The 26,146-nt window shown below is 45.6% G+C and overlaps 1 protein-coding gene across 8 annotated transcripts in view; it reads left to right on the top strand.

The window, feature by feature from the left end:
- The window catches only part of ADCYAP1R1 (ADCYAP receptor type I), a 279,625-nt gene that overhangs the window by 156,750 nt on the left and 96,729 nt on the right, over positions 1-26,146 (top strand). For all 8 annotated transcript variants that reach the window (XM_056518828.1, XM_056518825.1, XM_056518826.1 and 5 more), the window contains exon 4: positions 17,073-17,180. In XM_056518828.1, the coding sequence (XP_056374803.1) occupies positions 17,073-17,180 (108 nt within the window). The remainder of the gene's footprint in view (positions 1-17,072; positions 17,181-26,146) is intronic.

Here is a 26,146-nt window from a genome sequence, read left to right as displayed (position 1 = left end):
CTCTGCCCCAGCTCCTGTGCTCCTCCATGTGATCCACTCTGCCCCAGCTCCTGTGCACCAACATGTGATCCACTCTGCCCCAGCTCCTGTGCACCAACATGTGATCCACTCTGCCCCACCTCCTGTGCACCTCCATGTGATCCACTCACCTCCTGTGCACCTCCATGTGATCCACTCTGCCCCAGCTCCTGTGCTCCTCCATGTGATCCACTCTGCCCCAGCTCCTGTGCACCAACATGTGATCCACTCTGCCCCAGCTCCTGTGCACCTCCATGTGATCCCCTCACCTCCTGTGCACCAACATGGCCTCGGTTAGCAGACTTTGGAGTTCCCACAATGGATTCTGTCTTGAATTCAGTCATATTACCATCACACTGTTCACCATGGCTGGCAGACTGTTCCACATCACATTCCTTACACATACTTGCTGCTGCTGCTGCTTTCTTCTCTTTACATACGTCCATTGCTGTATTTTCCTTCTTTACAATGGCTGGACTTACATGCTCAGTATTCTTCTGTACTGCAATGACTTCAGGATTTACATCCACATTAGAAGAAGCCTGGGAGTTTTCCCCCAGTGTAGGCCGAGAAGCCTGGGCCTTGCTTGGGGAGCTTCCCCGCCCAGGGTGGCCCCGCCCTGGGCTTGCTCCAGACATGAGGAGAACCACAAACACACAACCTCACAGCTAGGAGGCAGTATTATAGTAGTTATATTCTTGTATATAGGAGCAGTATTATAGTAGTTATATTCTTGTATATAGGAGCAGTATTATAGTAGTTATATTCTTGCATATAGGAGCAGTATTATAGTAGTTATATTCTTGTATATAGGAGCAGTATTATAGTAGTTAGATTCTTGTATATAGGAGGCAGTATTATAGTAGTTATATTCTTGTATATAGGAGCAGTATTATAGTAGTTATATTCTTGTATATAGTAGCAGTATTATAGTAGTTATATTCTTATATATAGAGGCAGTATTATAGTAGTTATATTCTTGTATATAGGAGCAGTATTATAGTAGTTATATTCTTGTATATAGGAGGCAGTATTATAGTAGTTATATACTTGTATATAGGAGCAGTATTATAGTAGTTATATTCTTGTATATAGGAGCAGTATTATAGTAGTTATATTCTTGTATATAGGAGGCAGTATTATAGTAGTTATATTCTTGTACATAGGAGCAGTATTATAGTAGTTATATTCTTGTATATAGGAGAAGTATTATAGTAGTTATATTCTTGTATATAGGAGCAGTATTATAGTAGTTATATTCTTGTACATAGGAGCAGTATTATAGTAGTTATATTCTTGTATATAGGAGCAGTATTATAGTAGTTATATTCTTGTATATAGGAGCAGTATTATAGTAGTTATATTCTTGTATATAGGAGGCAGTATTATAGTAGTTATATTCTTGTATATAGGAGGCAGTATTATAGTAGTTATATTCTTGTATATAGAAGCAGTATTATAGTAGTTATATTCTTGTATATAGGAGCAGTATTATAGTAGTTATATTCTTGTATGTAGGAGCAGTATTATAGTGTTACGCCGAGCGCTCCGGGTCCCCGCTCCTCCCCGGAGCGCTCGCTACACTTCCCTCACTGCAGCGCCCCGGTCGGTTCCACGGACCCGGGGCGCTGCGTTACCACCTCCGGCCGGGATGCGATTCGCGATGCGGGTAGCGCCCGCTCGCGATGCGCACCCCGGCTCCCGTACCTTACTCGCTCCCCGTCAGTTCTGTCCCGGCGCGCGCGGCCCCGCTCCCTAGGGCGCGCGCGCGCCGGGTCTTTGCGATTTAAAGGGCCACTGCACCGCTGATTGGTGCAGTGGTTCCAATTAGTGTTTACACCTGTGCACTTCCCTATATCACCTCACTTCCCCTTCACTCCCTCGCCGGATCTTGTTGCCCTAGTGCCAGTGAAAGCGTTCCTTGTGTGTTCCTTGCCTGTGATTCCAGACCTTCTGCCGTTGCCCCTGACTACGATCCTTGCTGCCTGCCCCGACCTTCTGCTACGTCCGACCTTGCTTCTGTCTACTCCCTTGTACCGCGCCTATCTTCAGCAGCCAGAGAGGTTGAGCCGTTGCTAGGGGATACGACCTGGTCACTACCGCCGCAGCAAGACCATCCCGCTTTGCGGCGGGCTCTGGTGAAAACCAGTAGTGACTTAGAACCGATCCTCTAGCACGGTCCACGCCAATCCCTCTCTGGCACAGAGGATCCACTACCTGCCAGCCGGCATCGTGACAGTAGATCCGGCCATGGATCCCGCTGAAGTTCCTCTGCCAGTTGTCGCTGACCTCACCACGGTGGTCGCCCAGCAGTCACAACAGATTGCGCAACAAGGCCAACAGCTGTCTCAACTGACTGTTATGCTACAACAGTTACTACCACAGCTCCAGCAATCATCTCCTCCGCCAGCTCCTGTACCTCCTCCGCAGCGAGTGGCCGCTTCTGGAATACGACTATCCTTGCCGGATAAATTTGATGGGGACTCTAAGTTTTGCCGTGGCTTTCTTTCCCAATGTTCATTACACTTGGAGATGATGTCGGACCAGTTCCCCACTGAAAGGTCTAAGGTGGCTTTCGTAGTCAGCCTGCTGTCTGGAAAAGCCCTGGCTTGGGCCACACCGCTCTGGGACCGCAATGACCCCGTCACTGCCTCTGTACACTCCTTCTTCTCGGAAATTCGAAGTGTCTTTGAGGAACCTGCCCGAGCCTCTTCTGCTGAGACTGCCCTGTTGAACCTGGTCCAGGGTAATTCTTCCGTTGGCGAGTATGCCGTACAGTTCCGTACCCTTGCTTCAGAATTATCCTGGAATAATGAGGCACTCTGCGCGACCTTTAAAAAAGGCCTATCCAGCAACATTAAAGATGTTCTGGCCGCACGAGAAATCCCTGCTAACCTACATGAACTCATCCATCTTGCCACTCGCATTGACATGCGTTTTTCCGAACGGCGTCAGGAGCTCCGCCAGGATATGGACTCTGTTCGCACGAGGCGTTTCTTCTCCCCGGCTCCTCTCTCCTCTGGTCCCCTGCAATCTGTTCCTGTGCCTCCCGCCGTGGAGGCTATGCAGGTCGACCGGTCTCGCCTGACACCCCAAGAGAGGACACGACGCCGCATGGAGAATCTCTGCCTGTACTGTGCTAGTACCGAACACTTCCTGAAGGATTGTCCTATCCGTCCTCCCCGCCTGGAAAGACGTCCGCTGACTCCGCACAAAGGTGAGACAGTCCTTGATGTCTACTCTGCTTCTCCACGTCTTACTGTGCCTGTGCGGATGTCTGCCTCTGCCTTCTCCTTCTCTGCTGTGGCCTTCTTGGACTCTGGATCTGCAGGAAATTTCATCTTAGCCTCTCTCGTCAACAGGTTCAACATCCCGGTGACCAGTCTCGCCAGACCCCTCTACATCAATTGTGTAAACAATGAAAGATTGGACTGTACTATACGTTTCCGCACGGAGCCCCTTCTAATGTGCATCGGATCTCATCACGAGAGGATTGAACTGTTGGTCCTCCCCAATTGCACTTCTGAAATCCTTCTTGGACTTCCCTGGCTTCAACTCCATTCCCCAATCCTGGATTGGTCCACTGGGGAGATCAAGAGTTGGGGGCCCTCTTGTTCCAAGGACTGCTTAAAACCGGTTCCCAGTAAACCTTGCCGAGTCCCTGTGCTTCCTCATGTAACCGGTCTCCCTAAGGCCTATATGGACTTTGCGGACGTTTTTTGCAAAAAACAAGCTGAGACTCTACCTCCTCACAGGCCTTATGATTGTCCCATTGACCTCCTCCCGGGCACTACTCCACCCCGGGGCAGAATCTATCCTCTGTCCGTCCCAGAGACTCTTGCCATGTCTGAATACGTCCAAGAAAATTTAAAAAAGGGCTTTATCCGTAAATCCTCCTCTCCTGCCGGAGCCGGATTTTTCTTTGTGTCCAAAAAAGATGGCTCTCTACGTCCTTGCATTGACTACCGCGGTCTTAATAAAATCACGGTTAAGAACCGCTACCCCCTACCCCTCATCTCTGAACTCTTTGATCGTCTCCAAGGTGCCCATATTTTTACCAAACTGGACTTAAGAGGTGCTTATAATCTCATCCGCATCAGAGAGGGGGATGAATGGAAAACGGCATTTAACACCAGAGATGGACACTTTGAGTATCTGGTCATGCCCTTTGGTCTATGCAACGCCCCTGCCGTCTTCCAAGACTTTGTTAATGAAATTTTTCGTGACCTACTATACTCCTGTGTTGTTGTATATCTGGACGATATCCTGATTTTTTCTGCCAATCTTGAAGAACACCGCCAGCATGTCCGTATGGTTCTTCAGAGACTTCGTGATAATCAACTCTATGCCAAAATAGAGAAATGTCTGTTTGAATGCCAATCTCTTCCTTTTCTAGGATACTTGGTCTCTGGCCAGGGACTACAAATGGACCCAGATAAACTCTCTGCCGTCTTAGATTGGCCACGCCCCTCCGGACTCCGTGCCATCCAACGTTTTTTGGGGTTCGCCAATTATTACAGGCAATTTATTCCACATTTTTCTACCATTGTGGCTCCTATTGTGGCTTTAACAAAAAAAAATGCCGATCCCAAGTCTTGGCCTCCTCAAGCGGAAGACGCCTTTAAACGACTCAAGTCTGCCTTTTCTTCGGCTCCCGTGCTCTCCAGACCTGACCCATCTAAACCCTTCCTATTGGAGGTTGATGCCTCCTCAGTGGGAGCTGGAGCTGTCCTTCTACAAAAAAACTCTTCCGGGCATGCTGTTACTTGTGGTTTTTTTTCCAGGACCTTCTCTCCGGCGGAGAGGAACTACTCCATCGGGGATCGAGAGCTTCTAGCCATTAAATTAGCACTTGAGGAATGGAGGCATCTGCTGGAGGGATCAAGATTTCCAGTTATTATTTACACCGATCACAAGAACCTCTCCTACCTCCAGTCTGCCCAACGGCTGAATCCTCGTCAGGCCAGGTGGTCTCTGTTCTTTGCCCGATTTAATTTTGAAATTCACTTTCGGCCTGCTGATAAAAACATTAGGGCCGATGCTCTCTCTCGTTCCTCAGATGCCTCTGAAATTGAACTCTCTCCTCAACACATCATTCCTCCTGACTGCCTGATTTCCACTTCTCCAGCCTCCATCAGGCAAACTCCTCCAGGAAAGACCTTTGTTTCTCCACGCCAACGCCTTGGGATCCTCAAATGGGGTCACTCCTCCCATCTCGCAGGTCATGCGGGCATCAAGAAATCTGTGCAACTCATCTCTCGCTTCTATTGGTGGCCGACTCTAGAGACTGATGTGGTGGACTTTGTGCGAGCCTGCACTATCTGTGCCCGGGATAAGACTCCTCGCCAGAAGCCCGCTGGTTTTCTTCATCCTCTACCTGTCCCCGAACAACCTTGGTCTCTGATTGGTATGGATTTTATTACTGACTTACCCCCATCCCATGGCAACACTGTTATTTGGGTGGTCGTTGATCGATTCTCCAAAATGGCACATTTCATCCCTCTTCCTGGTCTTCCTTCAGCGCCTCAGTTGGCTAAACAATTTTTTGTACACATTTTTCGTCTTCACGGGTTGCCTACACAGATCGTCTCGGATAGAGGCGTCCAATTTGTGTCTAAATTCTGGAGGGCTCTCTGTAAACAACTCAAGATTAAATTAAATTTTTCTTCTGCATACCATCCTCAATCCAATGGACAAGTAGAGAGAATTAACCAGATCTTGGGTGACTATTTACGACATTTTGTTTCCTCCCGCCAGGATGACTGGGCAGATCTTCTACCTTGGGCCGAATTCTCGTATAATTTCAGAATCTCTGAATCTTCCTCCAAATCTCCGTTTTTCGTGGTGTACGGCCGTCACCCTCTTCCCCCCCTCCCTACCCCCTTGCCCTCTGGTCTGCCCGCTGTGGATGAAATTTCTCGTGATCTTTCCACCATATGGAAAGAGACCCAAAATTCTCTCTTACAGGCTTCTTCTCGCATGAAGAGATTCGCAGATAAGAAAAGAAGAGCTCCTCCCATTTTTTCCCCTGGAGACAAGGTATGGCTCTCCGCTAAATATGTCCGTTTCCGTGTCCCGAGCTATAAGTTGGGACCACGCTATCTTGGTCCTTTTAAAGTTTTGTGTCAAATTAATCCTGTCTCTTACAAACTTCTTCTTCCTCCTTCTCTTCGTATCCCTAATGCCTTTCACGTCTCTCTTCTTAAACCTCTCATCCTCAACCGTTTTTCTCCTAAATCTGTTCCTCCCACTCCTGTTTCCGGCTCCTCGGACATCTTCTCTGTCAAAGAGATTTTGGCCTCTAAAAAGGTCAGGGGAAGAACCTTTTTTTTAGTGGATTGGGAGGGTTGTGGTCCAGAAGAGAGGTCCTGGGAACCTGAGGACAATATCCTGGACAAAAGTCTGATCCTCAGGTTCTCAGGCCCCAAGAAGAGGGGGAGACCCAAGGGGGGGGGTACTGTTACGCCGAGCGCTCCGGGTCCCCGCTCCTCCCCGGAGCGCTCGCTACACTTCCCTCACTGCAGCGCCCCGGTCGGTTCCACGGACCCGGGGCGCTGCGTTACCACCTCCGGCCGGGATGCGATTCGCGATGCGGGTAGCGCCCGCTCGCGATGCGCACCCCGGCTCCCGTACCTTACTCGCTCCCCGTCAGTTCTGTCCCGGCGCGCGCGGCCCCGCTCCCTAGGGCGCGCGCGCGCCGGGTCTTTGCGATTTAAAGGGCCACTGCACCGCTGATTGGTGCAGTGGTTCCAATTAGTGTTTACACCTGTGCACTTCCCTATATCACCTCACTTCCCCTTCACTCCCTCGCCGGATCTTGTTGCCCTAGTGCCAGTGAAAGCGTTCCTTGTGTGTTCCTTGCCTGTGATTCCAGACCTTCTGCCGTTGCCCCTGACTACGATCCTTGCTGCCTGCCCCGACCTTCTGCTACGTCCGACCTTGCTTCTGTCTACTCCCTTGTACCGCGCCTATCTTCAGCAGCCAGAGAGGTTGAGCCGTTGCTAGGGGATACGACCTGGTCACTACCGCCGCAGCAAGACCATCCCGCTTTGCGGCGGGCTCTGGTGAAAACCAGTAGTGACTTAGAACCGATCCTCTAGCACGGTCCACGCCAATCCCTCTCTGGCACAGAGGATCCACTACCTGCCAGCCGGCATCGTGACATATAGTAGTTATATTCTTGTATATAGGGGCAGTATTATAGTAGTTATATTCTTGTATATAGGAGCAGTATTATAGTAGTTATATTCTTGTATATAGGAGCAGTATTATAATAGTTATATTCTTGTACATAGGAGCAGTATTATAGTAGTTATATTCTTGTATATAGGAGCAGTATTATAGTAGTTATATTCTTGTATATAGGAGGCAGTATTATAGTAGTTATATTCTTGTATATAGGAGCAGTATTATAGTAGTTATATTCTTGTATAAAGGAGCAGTATTATAGTAGTTATATTCTTGTATATAGGAGCAGTATTATAGTAGTTATATTCTTGTATATATGAGCAGTATTATAGTAGTTATATTCTTGTATATAGGAGCAGTATTATAGTAGTTATATTCTTGTATATAGGAGCAGTATTATTGTAGTTATATTCTTGTATATAGGAGCAGTATTATAGTAGTTATATTCTTGTATATAGGAGCAGTATTATAGTAGTTATATTCTTGTATATAGGAGTAGTATTATAGTAGTTATATTCTTGTACATAGGAGCAGTATTATAGTAGTTATATTCTCAGGAGTTCTCTGGCCTCCTGCACTGTCATGTCCGCCGTGGCGCTCCCTCTTCTGTTCTCAGATTAGTGGATATGTAGTCATTATTGATCTACAGACACCGTTATCCAGGTCACTGAGGACTTGTGCCTTGAATCCTCCATGACGCCGACTCAGCACAAGTAGCAGTGGACGCGTTTCAAACACACTTTGAAGAAGATACTTGACTGGAGAGAATGTTAGAGAAGGTTTGATAGTGTGTGAGAGTGCGGCCGAGAGATTAGGAATGGCGCAGCCTCAGAATATACGAGATGGACCGGGAATCTGAGAGGAAACATCTAGAGGAAAGTGACAATAATACAGACGTCCGTCACCTATATATATATATATATATATATATGTTATATTACATGTAGCTGATGTCGTCTCAGTATTTAATCTCATGGTCTTTAATAGTTCTATGACTGTATATTCATTTACATCAGTCGTCTCACACTGTGGCCCTCAAGATGTCAGCTGTCCGGGCATGTTGGGAGTTGAAGGTTTGCAACATCTGGAGGGCCACAGTTTCAGACCACTAAGTATGAGTGGTCTCTATCTGACTATCTCATATCTACAGTCATGGCCGTAAATGTTGACACCCCTGAATTTTTCCTATAAAATGAAGTATTTCTCACAGGAAAGGATTGCAGTAACACAGGTTTTGCTTTGTGTGTATTGGAACTAAACCAAAAAAGGAGGAAAAAAAGCAAATTGGACATAATGTCACCAAACTCCAAAAATGGTCTGGACAAAATTATTGGCCCCTTTCAAAATTGTGGATAAATAAGATTGTTTCCAGCATGTGATGTTCCTTTATACTCACCTTGGGCAAGTAACAGATGTGGGCAATATAAAAATCACACTTGAAGGCAGTTAAAAGGAGAGAAGTTCACTTAGTCTTTGCATTGTGTGTCTGTGTGTGCCTCACTAAGCATGGACAACAGAAAGAGGAGAAGAGAACTGTCTGAGGACTTGGGAACCAAAATTGTGGAAAAATATCAACAATCTCAAGGTTACAAGTCCATCTCCAGAGATCTAGATTTGTCTTTGTCCACAGTGCGCAACATTATCAGGAAGTTTACAACCCATGGCACTGTAGATAATCTCCCTGGGCGTGGACGGAAGAGAAAAATTGAAAGGTGTCAATGCAGGATAGTCCGGATGGTGGATAAGCAGCCCCAAACAAGTTCCAAAGATATTCAAGCTGTCCTGCAGGCTCAGGAAGCATCAGTGTCAGTGCGAACTATCTGGCGACATTTAAATGAAATGAAACGCTATGGAGGAGACCCAGGAGGACCCCGCTATGGAGGAGACCCAGGAGGACCCCACTATGGAGAAGACCCAGGAGGACCCCACTATGGAGGAGACCCAGGAGGACCCCACTATGGAGAAGACCCAGGAGGACCCCACTATGGAGGAGACCCAGGAGGACCCCACTAAGGAGGAGACCCAGTAGGACCCCACTATGGAGGAGACCCAGGAGGACCCCACTATGGAGGAGACCCAGGAGGACCCCACTATGGAGGAGACCCAGGAGGACCTCACTATGGAGAGGAGACCCAGGAGGACCCCACTATGGAGGAGACCCAGGAGGACCCCACTATGGAGGAGACCCAGGAGGACCCCACTATGGAGGAGACCCAGGAGGACCCCACTATGGAGGAGACCCAGGAGGACCCCACTATGGAGGAGACCCAGGAGGACCTCACTATGGAGGAGACCCAGGAGGACCCCACTATGGAGGAGACCCAGGAGGACCCCACTATGGAGGAGACCCAGGAGGACCCCACTATGGAGGAGACCCAGGAGGACCCCACTATAGAGGAGACCCCGGAGGACCCCACTGCTGACACAGAGACATAAAAAAACAAGACTACATTTTACCAAAATTAACTTGAGTAACCAAAATCCTTCTGGGAAAACGTCTTGTGGACAGATGAGACCAAGATAGATCTTTTTGGTAAAGCCCATCATTCTACTGTTTACCGAAAACGGAATGAGGCCGACAAAGAAAAGAGCACAGTACCTACAGTGACATATGGGGGAGGTCAGTGATGTTTTGGGTTGTTTTGCTGCCTCTGGCACTGGGGGCCTTGAATGTGTACAAGACATCATGAAATCTGAGGATTACCAATGGATTTTGGGTCGCACTGTACAGCCCAGTGTCAGAAAGCTGGGTTTGTGTCCCAGATCTTGGGTCTTCCAGCAGGACAATGACCCCAAACATATGTCAAAAAGCCCCAGAAATGGATGACAACAAAGCGCTGGAGAGTTCTGAAGTGTCAGCAATGAGTCCAGATCTAAATCCCATTGATCACCTGTGGAGAGATCTTATAATTACTGTTGGGAAAAGGTGCCGTCCAATAAGAGACCTGGAGCAGTTTGTAAAGGAAGAGTGGTCCAACATTCCGGCTGAGAGGTGTAAGAAGCTTATTGATGGTTATAGGAAGAGTGGTCCAACATTCCGGCTGAGAGGTGTAAGAAGCTTATTGATGGTTATAGGAAGAGTGGTCCAACATTCCGGCTGAGAGGTGTAAGGAGCTTATTGATGGTTATAGGAAGACACTGATTTCACTTTTTCCAAAGGGTGTGCAACCAAATATTAAGTTAAGGGGCCAATAATTTTGTCCAGCCCATTTTTTGAGTTTGGTGACATTATGTCCAATTTGCTTTTTTTCCTCCTTTTTTGGTTTAGTTCCAATACACACAAAGGGAATAAACGTGTGTATAGCAAAACACGTGTTACTGCAATCCTTTCCTGTGAGGAATACTTCATTTTATAGGAAGATTTCAGAGGTGCCAACATTTACGGCCATAACTGTATATCTCATATCTATCTATCTATCTATCTATCTCATATCTATCTATCTATCTATCTATCTATCTCATATCTATCTATCTATCTCATATCTATCTCATATCTATCTATCTATCTCATATCTATCTATCTATCTATCTATCTCATATCTACCTATCTCATATCTATCTCATATCTATCTATCTATCTCATATCTATCTCATATCTATCTTTCTCATATCTATCTATCTATCTCATATCTATCTATCTCATATCTATCTCATATCTATCTATCTATCTCATATCTATCTCATATCTATCTTTCTCATATCTATCTATCTATCTATCTCATATCTATCTATCTCATATCTATCTATCTATCTCATATCTATCTATCTATCTATCTCATATCTATTTATCTATCTATCTCATATCTATCTATCTATCTCGTACCACTCATATATGTGTTTATTGGGGACAAGTCATCGCTTCACCTCAGCAAGAAATATAGTTGATGTCTGGTATTAATTTTATTTAGTTATTTGATTTAGTTATTTTTTGAGTATTTTAATTCTTTCTATATCGTTGCTTAGTTTTTCTTTATGTTTTGTCTTCCTGGATATGAAAATAGGAAATCTCCAGTAATCCAGCGCTACATTCCTTCCGTAGGATTATCCGTCTTTTATAGTCTTATAATATACAGATAATAAACCTGTTTATATGAGTTTATTCTTTACTGCACATTCGGTATTTTTCCTGGTGACCCATCGCGCCTCCGTTGTATACCGCAATCCCTGTGACTATTCTGCCATTGTCAGGTGTCTGGATCTTCTCAAGAGAGGCAAGAAGAGCGCCATCATCTGGTCAGTGGGAAGAAGGTGAATCCAAGAGCGACACAATGATAATCCCCAGAATCCTGTATACAAGATGTCCTGAAACATTGTAACAAATACAACCGAACAGTAACAGAAGATGTGACATAACTACTCCCCCGAGCGGGCGGTCTACTGTATACATCCTCGACCGGGCGGTCTACTGTATACATCCTCGACCGGGCAATCTACTGTATACACCCCCGAGCGGGCGGTCTACTGTATACAACCCAACCGGGCGGTCTACTGTATACATCCCCGACCGGGCAGTCTACTGTATACACCCCCGACCGGGCAGTCTACTGGATACTCCCCCGACTGGGCAGTCTACTGGATACTCCCCCGACTGGGCATTCTACTGTATACACCCCCGACCTGGCAGTCTACTGTATACATCCCCGACTGGGCAGTCTACTGTAGACAACCCCGACCGGGCAGTCTACTGTATACACCCCCGACTAGGCAGTCTACTGTATACACCCCCGACTAGGCAGTCTACTGTATACAACCTCGACCGAGCAGTCTACTGTATACACCCCCGACCGGGCAGTCTACTGTATACACCCCCGACCGGGCAGTCTACTGTATACACCCCCGACTAGGCAGTCTACTGTATAAACCCCTGACCGGGCGGTCTACTGTATACACCCCTGACCGGGCGGTCTACTGTATACAACCCCGAATGAGCAGTCTACTGTATACACCCCTGACTGGGCAATCTACTGTTTGCAACCCTGACTGGGCAGTCTACTGTATACACCCCTGACCGTGCAGTCTACTGTGTACAACCCTGACCAGGCAGTCTACTGTATACAACCCCGACCGTGCAGTCTACTGTATACACCCCCAACCGGGCAGTCTACTGTATACACCCCCGACCGGGCAGTCTACTGTATACACCCCCAACCGGGCAGTCTACTGTATACACCCCCGACCGGGCAGTCTACTGTATACACCCCCGACCGGGCAGTCTACTGTATACATCCCCGTCCGGGCAGTCTACTGTATACACCCCCGACCGGGCAGTCTACTGTATACATCCCCGTCCGGGTGGTCTACTGTATACACCCCTGTCCATTTACATAAGACAAGAACTCCCCTTTAATTGTAACACAATGCGTCTTATATCACATTCATTCACTTACGTGATTTACAGAATGGCGCCAATGAGGCGATGGCGGAGAAGTTGTTGGAGGCTGAAGTGTATATTGAGGCCAGAGTGTGAAAACATTGTAAGACAGATCATCAATGGCTTCATTGTAATAGTGACTTACATGCAGCGCCCGGGGTTTTCCGGCACTCGGATGTAATAACGGTGGCGGTGAGATGTGACGGGTCGGATCACCATGTCACCATTACATTCTATACAGTCCTGTCCTCTTATATATACATTAGGGTCTGTTTGAGAGATGAGACATGACAAGAGGTTGTGCAGCACCCAGGGCCTGGATGTGCAGGAGGGGCCCCGGCTGGATACCGCAAGAACCAATCATATAGCAAATGGGATTTCTTTTTATTCAGTATTTCATAAGGATATGATGGAGCTGAGAATGAAAATAGGGGGAACCTCCCACAACAGGGGCGGCGGGGGGGGTGTTTGGCTTACTTAACCCCATAAAGACCAAGGACGTAAATTTACGTCCTGGGGCTGCGGTACTTAGCGCACAAGGATCCGGCCCAGATCATGCGCAGCTGGTCCCGGCTGCTGATCGCAGCCAGGGACCCACCGGTAATGGCGGACATCCGCAATCGTGCGGATGTCTGCCATTAACCCCCTCAGATGCTGTGATCAATACAGATATATGGATGATCGGATCGCCCGCAGCACTGCCGAGGTGATCCAATCATCTGTAATGGTGGCCGGAGGTCCCCTCAACTGCCTCCGCTGCCTTCCATGGATCTTCTGCCCTGGTCTGAGATCAAGCAGACCAGAGCAGAAGATGACCGATAACACTGATCAATGCTATGCCCTATGCATAGCACTGAACAGTATTAGAAATCAAAGGATCGCTATAGATAGTCCCCTATGGGGATTATTAAAGTGTAAAAATGAAAGTAAAAAAAGTTATAAAAAAATGTAAAAATAAATGTGAAAAAACCCCTCCCCCAATAAAAATTTAAAATGTCCTTTTTTCCCATTTTACCCCGATAAAGTGTAAAAAAAAAATTTATACACATATTTGGTATCGCCACATGCGTAAATGTCCGAACTATTAAAATATAATGTTATTGATCCTGTACGGTGAACGGCGTAAATGTAAAAAAAATTATAAATAAAGCGCTAAATTGCTGCTTTTTTGTCACATTTTATTTAAAAAATATATAAAATAAAAAAATTATTAAAAGTTTTATATACACAAATATGGTATCAATCAAAGTACCGATCATGGTGCAAAAAATGAGCCCTCATACCGCCGCTTATATGGAAAAATGAAAAAGTTATAGGTCGTCAAATAGAAGGATTTTAAACATACTAATTTGGTTAAACAGTTTGCAATTTTTTTTAAGCGCAACAATAATAGAAAAGTATAAAATCATGGGTATCATTTTAATTGTATTGACCCACAGAATAAAGAAAACATAATTGTTACCGTAAATTGTACGGCGTGAAAACAAAACCTTCCAAAATTTGCACAATTGTGGTTTTCTTTTTAATTTCCCATCACAAATAGTATTTTTTTTGGTTGCGCCATACATTTTATGGTAAAATGAGTGATGGCATCACAATGGACAACTGGTCGCGCAAAAAACAAGCCCTCATACTAGTCTGTGGATGAAAATATAAAAGAGTTATGATTTTTAGAAGACGAGGAGGAAAAAACAAAAATGCTAATATGAAATTGGCCTGGTCCTTAAGGGATTAAAGGGGTACTCCGGTGGAAAACTTTTTTTTTTTTTTTTTAAATCAACTGGTGCCAGAAAGTTAAACAGATTTGTAAATTACTTCTATTAAAAAAATCTTAATCCATCCAGTACTTATTAGCTGCTGAATAATACAGAGGAAATTATTTTCTTTTTGGAACACAGAGCTCTCTGCTGACATCATGAGTACAGCGCTCTCTGCTGACATCTCTGTCCATTTTAAGAACTGTCCAGAGTAGGAGTAAATCCCCATAGCAAACATATGCTGTTCTGGACACTTCCTAAAATGGACAGAGATGTCAGCAGAGAGCACTGTGCTCATGATGTCAGCAGAGAGCTCTGTGTTCCATAAAGAAAATAATTTCCTTTGTAGCATTCAGCAGCTAATATGTATTGGAAGAATTAAGATTTTTTAATAGAAGTCATTTACAAATCTGTTTAACTTTCTGGCACCAGTTGATGGAAAAAAAAAAAAAAAAAGTTTCCACCGGAGTACCCCTTTAAACCTGTGCACTAAATATTCCTGAGTATGAGGGGAGATCATAGCACATGTGTATTCACCCTCCACCCCTCACAATGTTCCCATGTATCTTCATGTCAAAAGAACGTAATCTGGGACGGTTCATCATAATCTCAATATCCTACTGTCTGTCACCAAAATCAGAGCTTTAAAGTGGTATTCCGATATCAGAAAATACCCCAAGACATATAACTTACTTATATTGTGTTATCACTAATTGTACTGTCAAGATGTTCTTCAGTCCTCTCATTGTCAGTGTGGTGTTGTCTCAGCAACTCCCCAACTCCTTCCTCTCTCCTGACAGGAAGTTGTGTAGTCCTATCATGCTCCGTGTGGTGTTGTCTCAGCAGCTCCCCGGCTCCTTCCTCTCTCCTGACAGGAAGTTGTGTAGTCCTCTCACTGTCAGGGTGATGTTGTGTCAGCAGCTCCTCGGCTCCTTCCTCTCTCCTGACAGGAAGTTGTGTAGTCCTCTCATTGTCAGTGTGGTGTTGTCTCAGCAACTCCCCGTCTCCTTCCTCTCTCCTGACAGGAAGTTGTGTAGTCCTATCATGCTCCGTGTGGTGTTGTCCCAGCAGCTCCCCGGCTCCTTCCTCTCTCCTGACAGGAAGTTGTGTAGTCCTCTCACTGTCAGTGTGGTGTTGTCTCATCAGCTCCCCGGCTCCTTCCTCTCTCCTGACAGGAAGTTTTGTAGTCCTATCATGCTCAGTGTGGTGTTGTCTTAGCAGCTCCCTGGCCCCTCCCTCTCTCCTGATGCATCATCCACTGCTGTCTCAGGAGGTGTGGCTGGATCTTATGTCTGAACTCTAGCTCCACCCCCTGAGTGATGTCACCACCTCTGACCAGCCTCTACAGCTCCATCACCATCTCCCTGTAAACAACAACTTTGGTGATTGTCATTTATTTTTGGACTATAGTAATGTCGGCCATGAAGTGACGCATTGTAGTTAGTTACAATACAGCGACGTCCCCATTCTGGGCATTCTCCGCGCCACCCACACCTTTCCAGGATATAATACCGTTGGCTGTCTGAGTATGCTGGGAATTGTAGTTTTGAAACAGCTGGAGGCACCCTGGTCTAGTGTAATTTTAGTCCAACAATTGATTTGCTTATTTGACTCCAAAACTTCTTGCATTGAAAGCCACACCCCTTTTATCATTAAGCCACACCCCCTATCATATTTAGTCATGTCCCTTGTGGAAGTGCAATAGTTTTTCTTAATTTTTATTAGTATATTGTTTTGTTTTTATCCTGGTATTATTATTATTATTGTTATTAATAATAATAACAAAAATAATAATAATAAAAATTATAATAATAATATTAGTGTTTGCTTTATTTATCTAGAAAGAAAAATCCAAAAAAATATATTACATTCACATTTGACATCTTATATTGGGTAATAATATAATTATGAAAATAAAAAAATAATAAAGTAAAAAAATATATATAAAAACATATAAATATGAACAAATGTAAAAAAAATATTTTTAAGAATAATAACAACTAATATTATTTTTAGTATAATATCAGTATAATATTGTTTACTAATACATATATATATATATATATATATATTTATTTTATTTTTATTTTTTTCCCACAAATGTATTTATTTATCTGTGTTATTATTTTTATTATTATTGTAACTAAAAATATTATATTTAATTAAGATTTATTAAAAGGGTAGATGACATTGATTTACAGCCCAAATTCCATCTATTAGATCAATGTTTCCCAACCTGTGGCTCGCCAGCTGTTGTAAAAACTACAACTCCCATCATGCTTTGACAACCAAATGGATCTCCACCTGTTGCTAAACTACAATTCCCATCATGCCCTGACAGCCTATAAGATTGTTACTACATGATGGGAGTTGTAGTTTTGAAACAGCTGGAGAGCCATTGAATTAGATTTAAAAACAAAATCAACATACAACCAGCTGTTTAAGGGCAGAGTGTCACTTTAGGGCAGTGTTCCACAACCAGGGTGCCTCCAGCTGTTGCAAAACTACAACTTCCAGCATGCCTGGAAAGCTGAAAGCTTTCCAGTCATGCATGGAGTTGTAGTTTTGCAACAGCTGGAGGCGCCCTGTTGGAAAACAGTGATTTAGGGTCACGTTCTCATGAATCTTTTTGTTGTGCATTATTAGGATCAGATGTTACATTGTAACAAGCAGATGAAACCCTGTTTGACTCTTCGTTCTGTCCTGTACTAACGACCCATTGTTCTCTTCTGTCTCAGGATGCCCGGGGATGTGGGATAACATAACCTGCTGGATGCCCACAGTGGTTGGCAAGGTGGCCTATACCCGATGCCCGGCCTGGTTCAGCATGATCGATTCTGAGGATGGTGAGTGTCACCTGCTCTAAGCTCCCTTAGTTATGTCAGTTCCTGGGAAAGCTGGGTGACCAGCAGCAAAAATGTGCTCTATTACTGTACTGCCTGGAGGTACCACCAGGGGGCGCACATTACAGATGTATATAGTTCATAATGAAGCTCTTAGGCTCCCCCTTATGGTGGCTGCAGGAATTTACTATCTCATTCTATGAGCTGAAGAAAAGCATGTGAGGTTGTGAAGTCCTTTAAGCCTTAAAGGGGTACTCCGGTGGAAAACAATTTTCTTTATATCAACTAGTGCCAAAAAGTTAAACAGATTTGTAAATTACTTTTTGTTACGCCGAGCGCTCCGGGTCCCTGCTCCTCCCCGGAGCGCTCGCGGCATTCACCTTCATGCAGCGCCCTGGTCAGACCCGCTGACCGGGAGCGCTGCATCAGTGTTACCGGTGGGGATGCGACTCACGTAGCGGGACACGCCTGCTCGCGGCTCGCACCCCGATCCCCTCACCTATCCTGTCCTCCGGCGGCTCAGTCCCGGCGTGCGCGGCCCTGCTCTCTAGGGCGCGCGCGGCCCTGCTCTCTAGGGCTCGCCGGCTCTCTGCTATTTAAAGGGCCAGTGCGCCATTGATTGGCGCCCCGCCCAATCAGTACTCACACCTGTGCCCTCGTTATAAAAATCTACTTCCCCTTCCTAGCATTGCCGGATCTTGTTGCCTCAGTGCCAGTGAAAGCGTTTCTTGTGTATGTTCCTAGCCAGTGTTCCAGACCCTCTGCCGTTGCCCCTGACTACGATCCTCGCTGCCTGCCCCGACCTTCTGCTACGTCCGACCTTGCTCTTGCCTTGTCCCTTGTACCGCGCCTGTCTCAGCCGTCAGTTGGGGTTGAGTCGCTATTGGGTGGAACGACCTGGGGGTTACCTGCCGCTGCAAGTCCATCCCGCTTTGCGGCGGGCTCTGGTGAAAACCAGTAACCCCTTAGACTCCGTTCCCCTGGTACGGCCCACGTCATCACCCCACTGACACAGAGGATCCACCACCAGTATACTAACAGTATACCCATCCGGATCCTGACAGTAGATCCGGCCATGGATCCCGCTGAGGTCCCGCTGCCAGTTGTCGCTGACCTAACCACGGTGGTCGCCCAGCAATCTCAACAGATAGCGCAACAAGGACATCAGCTGACCCAACTGACTGTCATGCTGCAACAACTTCTGCCACAGCTTCAGCAACCATCTCCTCCGCCAGCTCCTGCACCTCCTCCGCAGCGAGTGGCTGCTCCCAGCCTCCGCCTGTCCCTGCCGGACAAATTTGATGGGGACTCTAAACTATGCCGTGGTTTCCTGTCTCAATGTTCCCTACACTTTGTCACGGCCCGCACCGTGTCCCGGTGCCCTGCGCGGGGCCGTCTGCGCCTCCTCTCCCGCTCCTGTGTGCCCGTGCCCCGGCATTCTCCTCCCCGCCACTTACCTTCCTCCTCTGTCACTCCCGCTGGGCAGCATCCTTGTCCCGCTCGCACGGGAGCCGCGTCCTTGGGCTTCTCTCGGCGCGTCTCCCGTGCATCCTCCTGCAGTGCTGGTGCGCGCGCGTCTCTCCCCCAGGGCGCGCGCGCGCCACTCTGTGAGATTTAAAGGGACAGTACCCTTTCTATTTGTCACTTAGTTGGTCCCACCTTATTTAAGCATTTCACTTCCCTTGTTCCCTGCCGGATCTTTGTGCTATTGCCCTAGAGAAAGCGTACCACTACTGTTGACTACCTGTGCTACCTGACCTTTAAGCTACGTCCCCGACTTCGTACCTTAGCCGGCAGCCCTTGACCTTCTGCTACGTCCCTGACTACGCACCCAGTCTCCAGCCTCAGACCTTAGCTTTACCCAGCCCACGACCTACCGGCAGGCGACGTCCTGGTCGCTTCCGCTGGTCGGTAGGTCGTGGGCTGGGTAAAGCTAAGGTCTGAGGCTGGAGACTGGATGCGTAGTCAGGGACGTCAGAACCCCTGCTAATGTGCATTGGACTGCATCACGAAAAAATAAAAAATTTTGTCCTACCCAACTGCACCTCTGAAATCCTCCTCGGTCTACCATGGCTCCAACGTCATTCTCCTACCCTTGACTGGACCACCGGGGAGATCAAGAGTTGGGGTTCGTCTTGTCTCAAACAATGCCTCACATCTGCTCCCATTAGTCAAACCTCTGTGGCTCCACCTACACCAGGTCTTCCCAAGGCCTCCCAGGACTTTGCCGATGTTTTCTGTAAAAAGCAAGCAGAGACTTTGCCACCTCATAGGCCTTATGACTGCCCTATTGACCTCCTTCCTAGTACTACTTCACCCCGTGGCAGGATCTACCCTCTGTCCGCCCCAGAGACTCAAGCCATGTCTGACTATATCCAGGAAATTCTAAAGAGGGGATTCATTCGAAAGTCCTCATCCCCTGCTGGAGCGGGGTTCTTCTTTGTTTCTAAAAAAGACGGTTCCCTACGGCCATGCATTGACTATCGCGGTTTAAATAAAATCACCATCAAAAACCGCTATCCCCTGCCTTTGATCTCTGAACTCTTTGACCGTCTTCGTGGCGCCAATATTTTCACTAAATTGGACTTAAGAGGCGCATATAATCTTATTCGCATCAGGAAAGGGGATGAATGGAAGACCACATTCAATACCAGAGACGGAGATTTCGAATATCTTGTTATGCCCTTTGGGCTTTGCAACGCTCCTGCGGTCTTCCAGGACTTCGTTAATGAAATATTTCGGGACTTGTTATATACCTGTGTTGTGGTTTACCTGGACAACATCCTGATTTTCTCCTCTAGTCTAGAGGAACACCGTCGTCATGTCCGCCTAGTGCTCCAGAGACTCCGCAAAAATCACCTGTATGCCAAAATGGAGAAATGTCTCTTTGAATGTGAATCTCTTCCTTTCCTAGGTTACCTAGTCTCTGGCCAGGGACTTCAAATGGACCCAGACAAACTGTCAGCGGATTTAGATTGGCCACGCCCTTCTGGACTCCGTGCTATCCAACACTTCCTAGGATTTGCCAACTATTACCGACAGTTTATTCCCCATTTTTCCACCATTGTGTCCCCTATTGTGGCCCTGACTAGGAAGAATGCCAACCCTAAATCATGGCCTCCTCAAGTGGATGAGGCCTTCAACCGCCTCAAAACTGCTTTCGCTTCTGCTCCAGTGCTGTCCAGACCTGATCCATCGAAACCTTTCTTGTTGGAGGTAGACGCCTCCTCAGTCGGAGCCGGAGCTGTACTTCTCAAAAAAAAACTCTACTGGACGTAATATTACTTGTGGTTTCTTTTCTAAAACCTTCTCTCCGGCAGAAAAAAATTACTCCATTGGTGATCGTGAACTTCTAGCCATCAAGTTAGCACTCAAAGAATGGAGGCATCTATTGGAGGGTTCCAAACACCCCATTGTCCTTTACACTGACCACAAAAATCTCTCAAAAATCTCCAGTCTGCCCAACGTCTGAACCCTCGCCAGGCTAGGTGGTCATTGTTTTTCGCCCGCTTTCACTTTGAGATTCACTTTCGTCCTGCTGACAAAAACGCCAGGGCTGACGCCCTTTCACGTTCCTCTGATGCCACCGAATCTGAAGTCCCTCTATAGCATATCGTACCTCCTGGGTGCCTGATCTCCTCTGCCCCAGCTACTATTGGTCAAACTCCTCCTGGAAAGCCCTTTGTCCCTCCACGCCAGCGCCTCAAGATCCTCAAATGGGGACATTCCTCTCACCTCTCTGGCCATGCTGGCATCAAGAAGTCCATCCAGCTTATTTCTCGTTTATATTGGTGGCCTACGCTGGAGGGTGACGTCACTGACTTCATTCGGACCTGTACAGTTTGCGCCCGGGATAAGACCCCTCGCCAGAAGCCTGCTGGACTCCTCCATCCTTTACCTGTTCCTGAGCAGCCGTGGTCCCAAATTGCCATGGATTTTATTACTGATCTGCCTGTATCCCATGGCAACACCGTCATCTGGGTGGTCGTTGATCGTTTCTCCAAAATGACACATTTCATTCTGCTTCCAGGTCTTCCTTCTGCGCCACAATTGGTGAAGCAATTTTTTATGCATATTTTTCACCTTCACGGGCTACCCACGCATATCGTCTCAGATAGAGGCGTTCAATTTGTATCGAAATTTTGGAGAGCTCTCTGCAATCAATTAAAAATCAAATTAAACTTCTCGTCCTCCTATCACCCCCAATCCAATGGGCAAGTAGAGAGAGTAAACCAGATTCTTGGTGACTATTTGCGACATTTTGTCTCCTCCCGTCAAGACGATTGGGTCGACCTTCTACCCTGGGCTGAATTCTCGTACAATTTTAAAAATTCTGAATCCTCCGCCAAATCCCCGTTCTTTGTGGTATACGGCCGTCACCCTCTGCCCCCCCCCCCCTCCCCATTCCCACTTCTTCTGGATTGCCTGCTGTGGATGAAGTTATCCGGGACTTCTCTATTATCTGGAAGGAGACTCATAAGTCGCTCCTACTGGCCTCGTCTCGTATGAAGAGACATGCCGATAAGAAGAAAAGAACTCCTCCTGTCTTTGCTCCTGGGGACAAAGTGTGGCTCTGTGCCAAGTATATCCGCTTCCGCTTTCCCAGCTATAAGCTGGGACCACGTTACCTTAGACCTTTTAAAATCAAGAGTAAAATCAATCCTGTCTCCTACAAACTTCTTCTTCCCCCTTCTCTCCGTATTCCTAACTCCTTTCATGTCTCACTTCTCAAACCTCTCGTCCTTAACCGCTTCTCCCCCAAGGTTGTTGCTCCAGCTCCTGTCTCTGGCTCCTCTGATGTCTTCACTGTTAAGGAAATCCTCGCTTCCAAGATGGTCAGAGTTGGAAAAAAAATTCTCGTAGATTGGGAGAATTGTGGCCCCGAAGAGAGGTCTTGGGAACCCGTGGATAATATCCTCGACAAGGAGCTCATTCACAGGTTCTTGATCTCCAAAAAGAGGGGGAGACCCAAGGGGGGGGGTACTGTTACGCCGAGCGCTCCGGGTCCCTGCTCCTCCCCGGAGCGCTCGCGGCGTTCACCTTCATGCAGCGCCCCGGTCAGACCCGCTGACCGGGAGCGCTACATCAGTGTTACCGGTGGGGATGCGACCCGCGTAACGGGACGCGCCCGCTCGCGGCTCGCACCCGATCCCCTCACCTATCCTGTCCTCCGTCGGCTCAGTCCCGGCGCGCGCGGCCCTGCTCTCTAGGGCGCGCGTGCGATGGCTCTCTGCTATTTAAAGGGCCAGTGCGCCATTGATTGGCGCCTGGCCCAATCAGTACTCACACCTGTGCCCTCGTTATAAAAACCCACTTCCCCTTCCTAGCATTGCCGGATCTTGTTGCCTCAGTGCCAGTGAAAGCGTTTCTTGTGTGTTCCTAGCCAGTGTTCCAGACCCTCTGCCGTTGCCCCTGACTACGATCATTGCTGCCTGCCCTGACCTTCTGCTACGTCCGACCTTGCTCTTGCCTAATCCCTTGTACCGCGCCTGTCTCAGCCGTCAGTTGGGGTTGAGTCGCTATCGGGTGGAACGACCAGGGGGTTACCTGCCGCTGCAAGTCCATCCCGCTTTGCGGCGGGCTCTGGTGAAAACCAGTAACCCCTTAGACTCCGTTCCCCTGGTACGGCCCACGTCATCACCCCACTGACACAGAGGATTCACCCACCACCAGTATCCTCAAAGTATACCCATCCAGATCCTGACACTTTTATTTAAAAATCTAAATCCTCCCAGTACTTATTAGCTGCTGTATGCTCCAGAGGAAGTTGTATTGTTCTTTCCAGTCTGAGCACAGTGCTCTCTGCTGACACCTCTATCCATGTCAGTAGCTGTCCAGTGCAGGAGCAAATCCCCATAGCAAACCTCTGCAGCTCTGGACAGTTCCTGACATGGACAGAGGTGTCAGCAGAGAGCACTGTGGTCAGACTGGAAAGAACAATACAACTTCCTCTGGAGCATACAGCAGCTAATAAATACTGGAAGGATTAAGATTTTTTAATTGAATAATTTACAAATCTGTATAACTTTCTGATACCAGTTGATTGGAAAAAAAATAGTTTTCCACCAGAGTACCCCTTTAAGGACACAGGACGTAAATGTACGTCTTAATCCACTGGGACCAGGACGTAGATTTGCATCCTGTACATGACGCGAGTATCGGAACAGTGCTCGCATCATGCTCAGCAGGTCCTGTTTGCTATCAGCAGCCAGGGACCCGCCAGTAATGGCGGACATCAGCAATCGTGCTGATGTCCGCCATTAACCCCTCGGATGCTGTGATCAATAAAGATCATGGCATCTGCGGCAGACTTTGAATGGATGATGGGATCACCCACGGCACTGCCACGGGGATCCGATCATCCAAGATGGCGGACGGAGGTCCCCTCACCTGATGTGGCCATCATCCCATGTTCTTCTCCTTTGGTCTGACATCGAGCAGACCAGAGAAGTAGATCACCGATAATACTAATCAGTGCTATGCCTATACATAGCACCGATCAGCATCTGCAATCTAATGATTGCTATAAATAGTCCTTTATGGGGACATAAAAAGTGTTAAAAAAAAAGTTTTTAAAAAGTTTTTTAAAAATGTGAAAAATCCCCTCCCCCAATAAATATGTAAATTGCCCTTTTTTCAGATTTTACCTCCAAAAAGCATAAAATAATAAATAAACATTTTTGGTATCGCAGTGTGTGTAAATGTCCAAACGATCAAAATATAATGTAAATGATCCCGTACGGTAAACGGCGTAAATGTAAAAAAAAAAGTCCAAAATTGCTGTGTTTTGGTCACATCAAGTCCCAAATAAAAATAAAAAATATATAATAATTAAAATGTGATCAAATAGTCACATACAGTAGAAGCAAAAGTGGTACCAAAAAAACTACAGATCACGGTGCAAAAAATGACCCTCATAAAGCCGCGTATACGGAAAAATAAGAAAGTTCTAGGTGGTCAGAATAGGGCGATTATAAACATAATGATTTTGTGAAAAAAGTTCAAGTTTTTTTTTAAGCGGTAAAATATTAGAAAAGTGAGTAATCGTAGGATCACTTTAATCGTATTGACCCACAGAATAAAGAGAACCTGTCGTTTTTACCATAAAATGTACAGCGGGAGAACAAAACCCTCCAAAATTTGCAAAATGTCACTTTTCTTTTGAATTTCCTCACACACCTAATAATTTTTTGGGTTTGCCGTACATATTATGGTAAAATGAGTGATGTCACTAGAAAGTACTATTTTTGTTTTCTTTTGGGGATTTTTAATATTCCGGATGAAGAGGAATTAGATTTTCAGGATTTTTTGGGATTTTCTCTATTTAAAATTAGTTTTTGTTTTTCTGTTTAAAAATTTGGATTTTCCCTATTTAAACTTTGTTTTTCATTTTCTTTTTGGAATTTTGAACTTCCCTATTTTGGTTGTTTTGGGGAATTTGGGATTTTCTCTATGTAACCCCCCTTTTTATTTTATTTTATTTTTTGGGTGGGGGGGAGTGATCTTCTCTATTAAAACTTTGTTTTGTTTTGTTTTTTTTCTTTTAGAATTTTCTCAATTTAAACTTAGTTTTTTGGGGGAATTTAGATTTTCTCTATTTAAACTTTGATTGTTTGAAGGAATTTTGGATTTTCTTTATATAAACTTTATTTGGGGGATGGGGAGGATTCTGGATCTTTTCTATAAATTTTTATATATTTTTTTTCTCCATTGAAACTTAGATTTTTGGGGGGGGAATTTTTGTGTTTTTGTTTTAGAAATTTAGGATTTTCTCTTTTTAAACTTTGGTTGTTTGGGGGAATTTTTTATTTTCTTTATGTAAACTTTTTTTTTGGGGGGGGGAGGAATTCTGGATCTTCTCTATTTTTTTTTTCTCAGAATTTTGGATTTTCTCCATTGAAACTTAGTTTTTTGCAGTTTGGGATTTACTTTTCTTTGTTTTTTCTTTTAGTTTTCTTAAGTTAGGCTTTTTCTATTTAAACAATTTTTTTATTTTACGAGATTTTTTTTATTTTCGCTTTAAACTTTTTTTTTTCAACTTTCTTTTCAATATACTTTTTATTGAAAATTTTAACAAGACAAACATGTCAATTGGCATTTTAAAACAGCCTATTTATCATAAATAAAAGGACGAAAGAAACGCGGTAAGTATGAATGTTTCTAGAAAACTTGACAAGATTTTGTGGATGCTTTCAGGGGAAGGAAATGCTGTGGATTTTTTTTTTAGCAATGAAAAGTCAATATTTACAATTTTATTATTATTATTTTTAATTCGTTTTTTTTGTTTTTGTTTTTTTTGTTGAATCTGCCGCTGCGGATCTGGGAGCTGAATACTGACGTAGCGTCCACCAACATGTTTGGCGCTGCGCTACTCTGTTTCCGTGCTGCGATTCTGTGAATCTACAGGGTACAGTGGGAACGCCTCTTGCTCTGTCTAACCCAATGTGTCCCAACCAAGGTGCCTCCAGCTGTTTTAAAACTACAACTCCCAGCATGCCCGGACAGCCGAAGGCTGTCCGGGCATGCTGGGAGTTGTAGTTTTGCAACAGCTGGTGGCACTCTGGTTGGGAAACACTGGTTTAAAGGGCAACTCCCGTGGAAAACTTTTTTTTAAATCAACTGGTGCCAGAAAGTTAAACAGATTTGTAAATTACTTCTATTAAAAAATCTTAATCCTTCCAGTACTTATCAGCTGCTGAATACTACAGAGGAAATTCTTTTCTTTTTGGAACACAGAGATCTCTGTCCATTTTAAGAACTGTCCAGAGTAGGAGAAAATCCCCATATCAAACATATGCTGCTCTGTACAGTTCCTAAAATGGACAGAGATGTCAGCAGAGAGCACTGTGCTCGTGATGTCAGCAGAGAGAACTGTGTTCCAAAAAGAAAAGAATTTCCCATGTAGTATTCAGCAGCTAATAAGTACTGGAAGGATTAAGATTTTTTTTAATAGAAGTAATTTACAAATC

The sequence above is a fragment of the Hyla sarda genome, chromosome 5 (genome assembly GCF_029499605.1).
Source record: "Hyla sarda isolate aHylSar1 chromosome 5, aHylSar1.hap1, whole genome shotgun sequence".
NCBI classification, from domain to species: Eukaryota; Metazoa; Chordata; class Amphibia; order Anura; family Hylidae; genus Hyla; species Hyla sarda.
The sequence above is the reverse complement of the archived record's forward strand: the minus strand, read 5'-3'. Positions and strand labels throughout refer to the sequence as shown.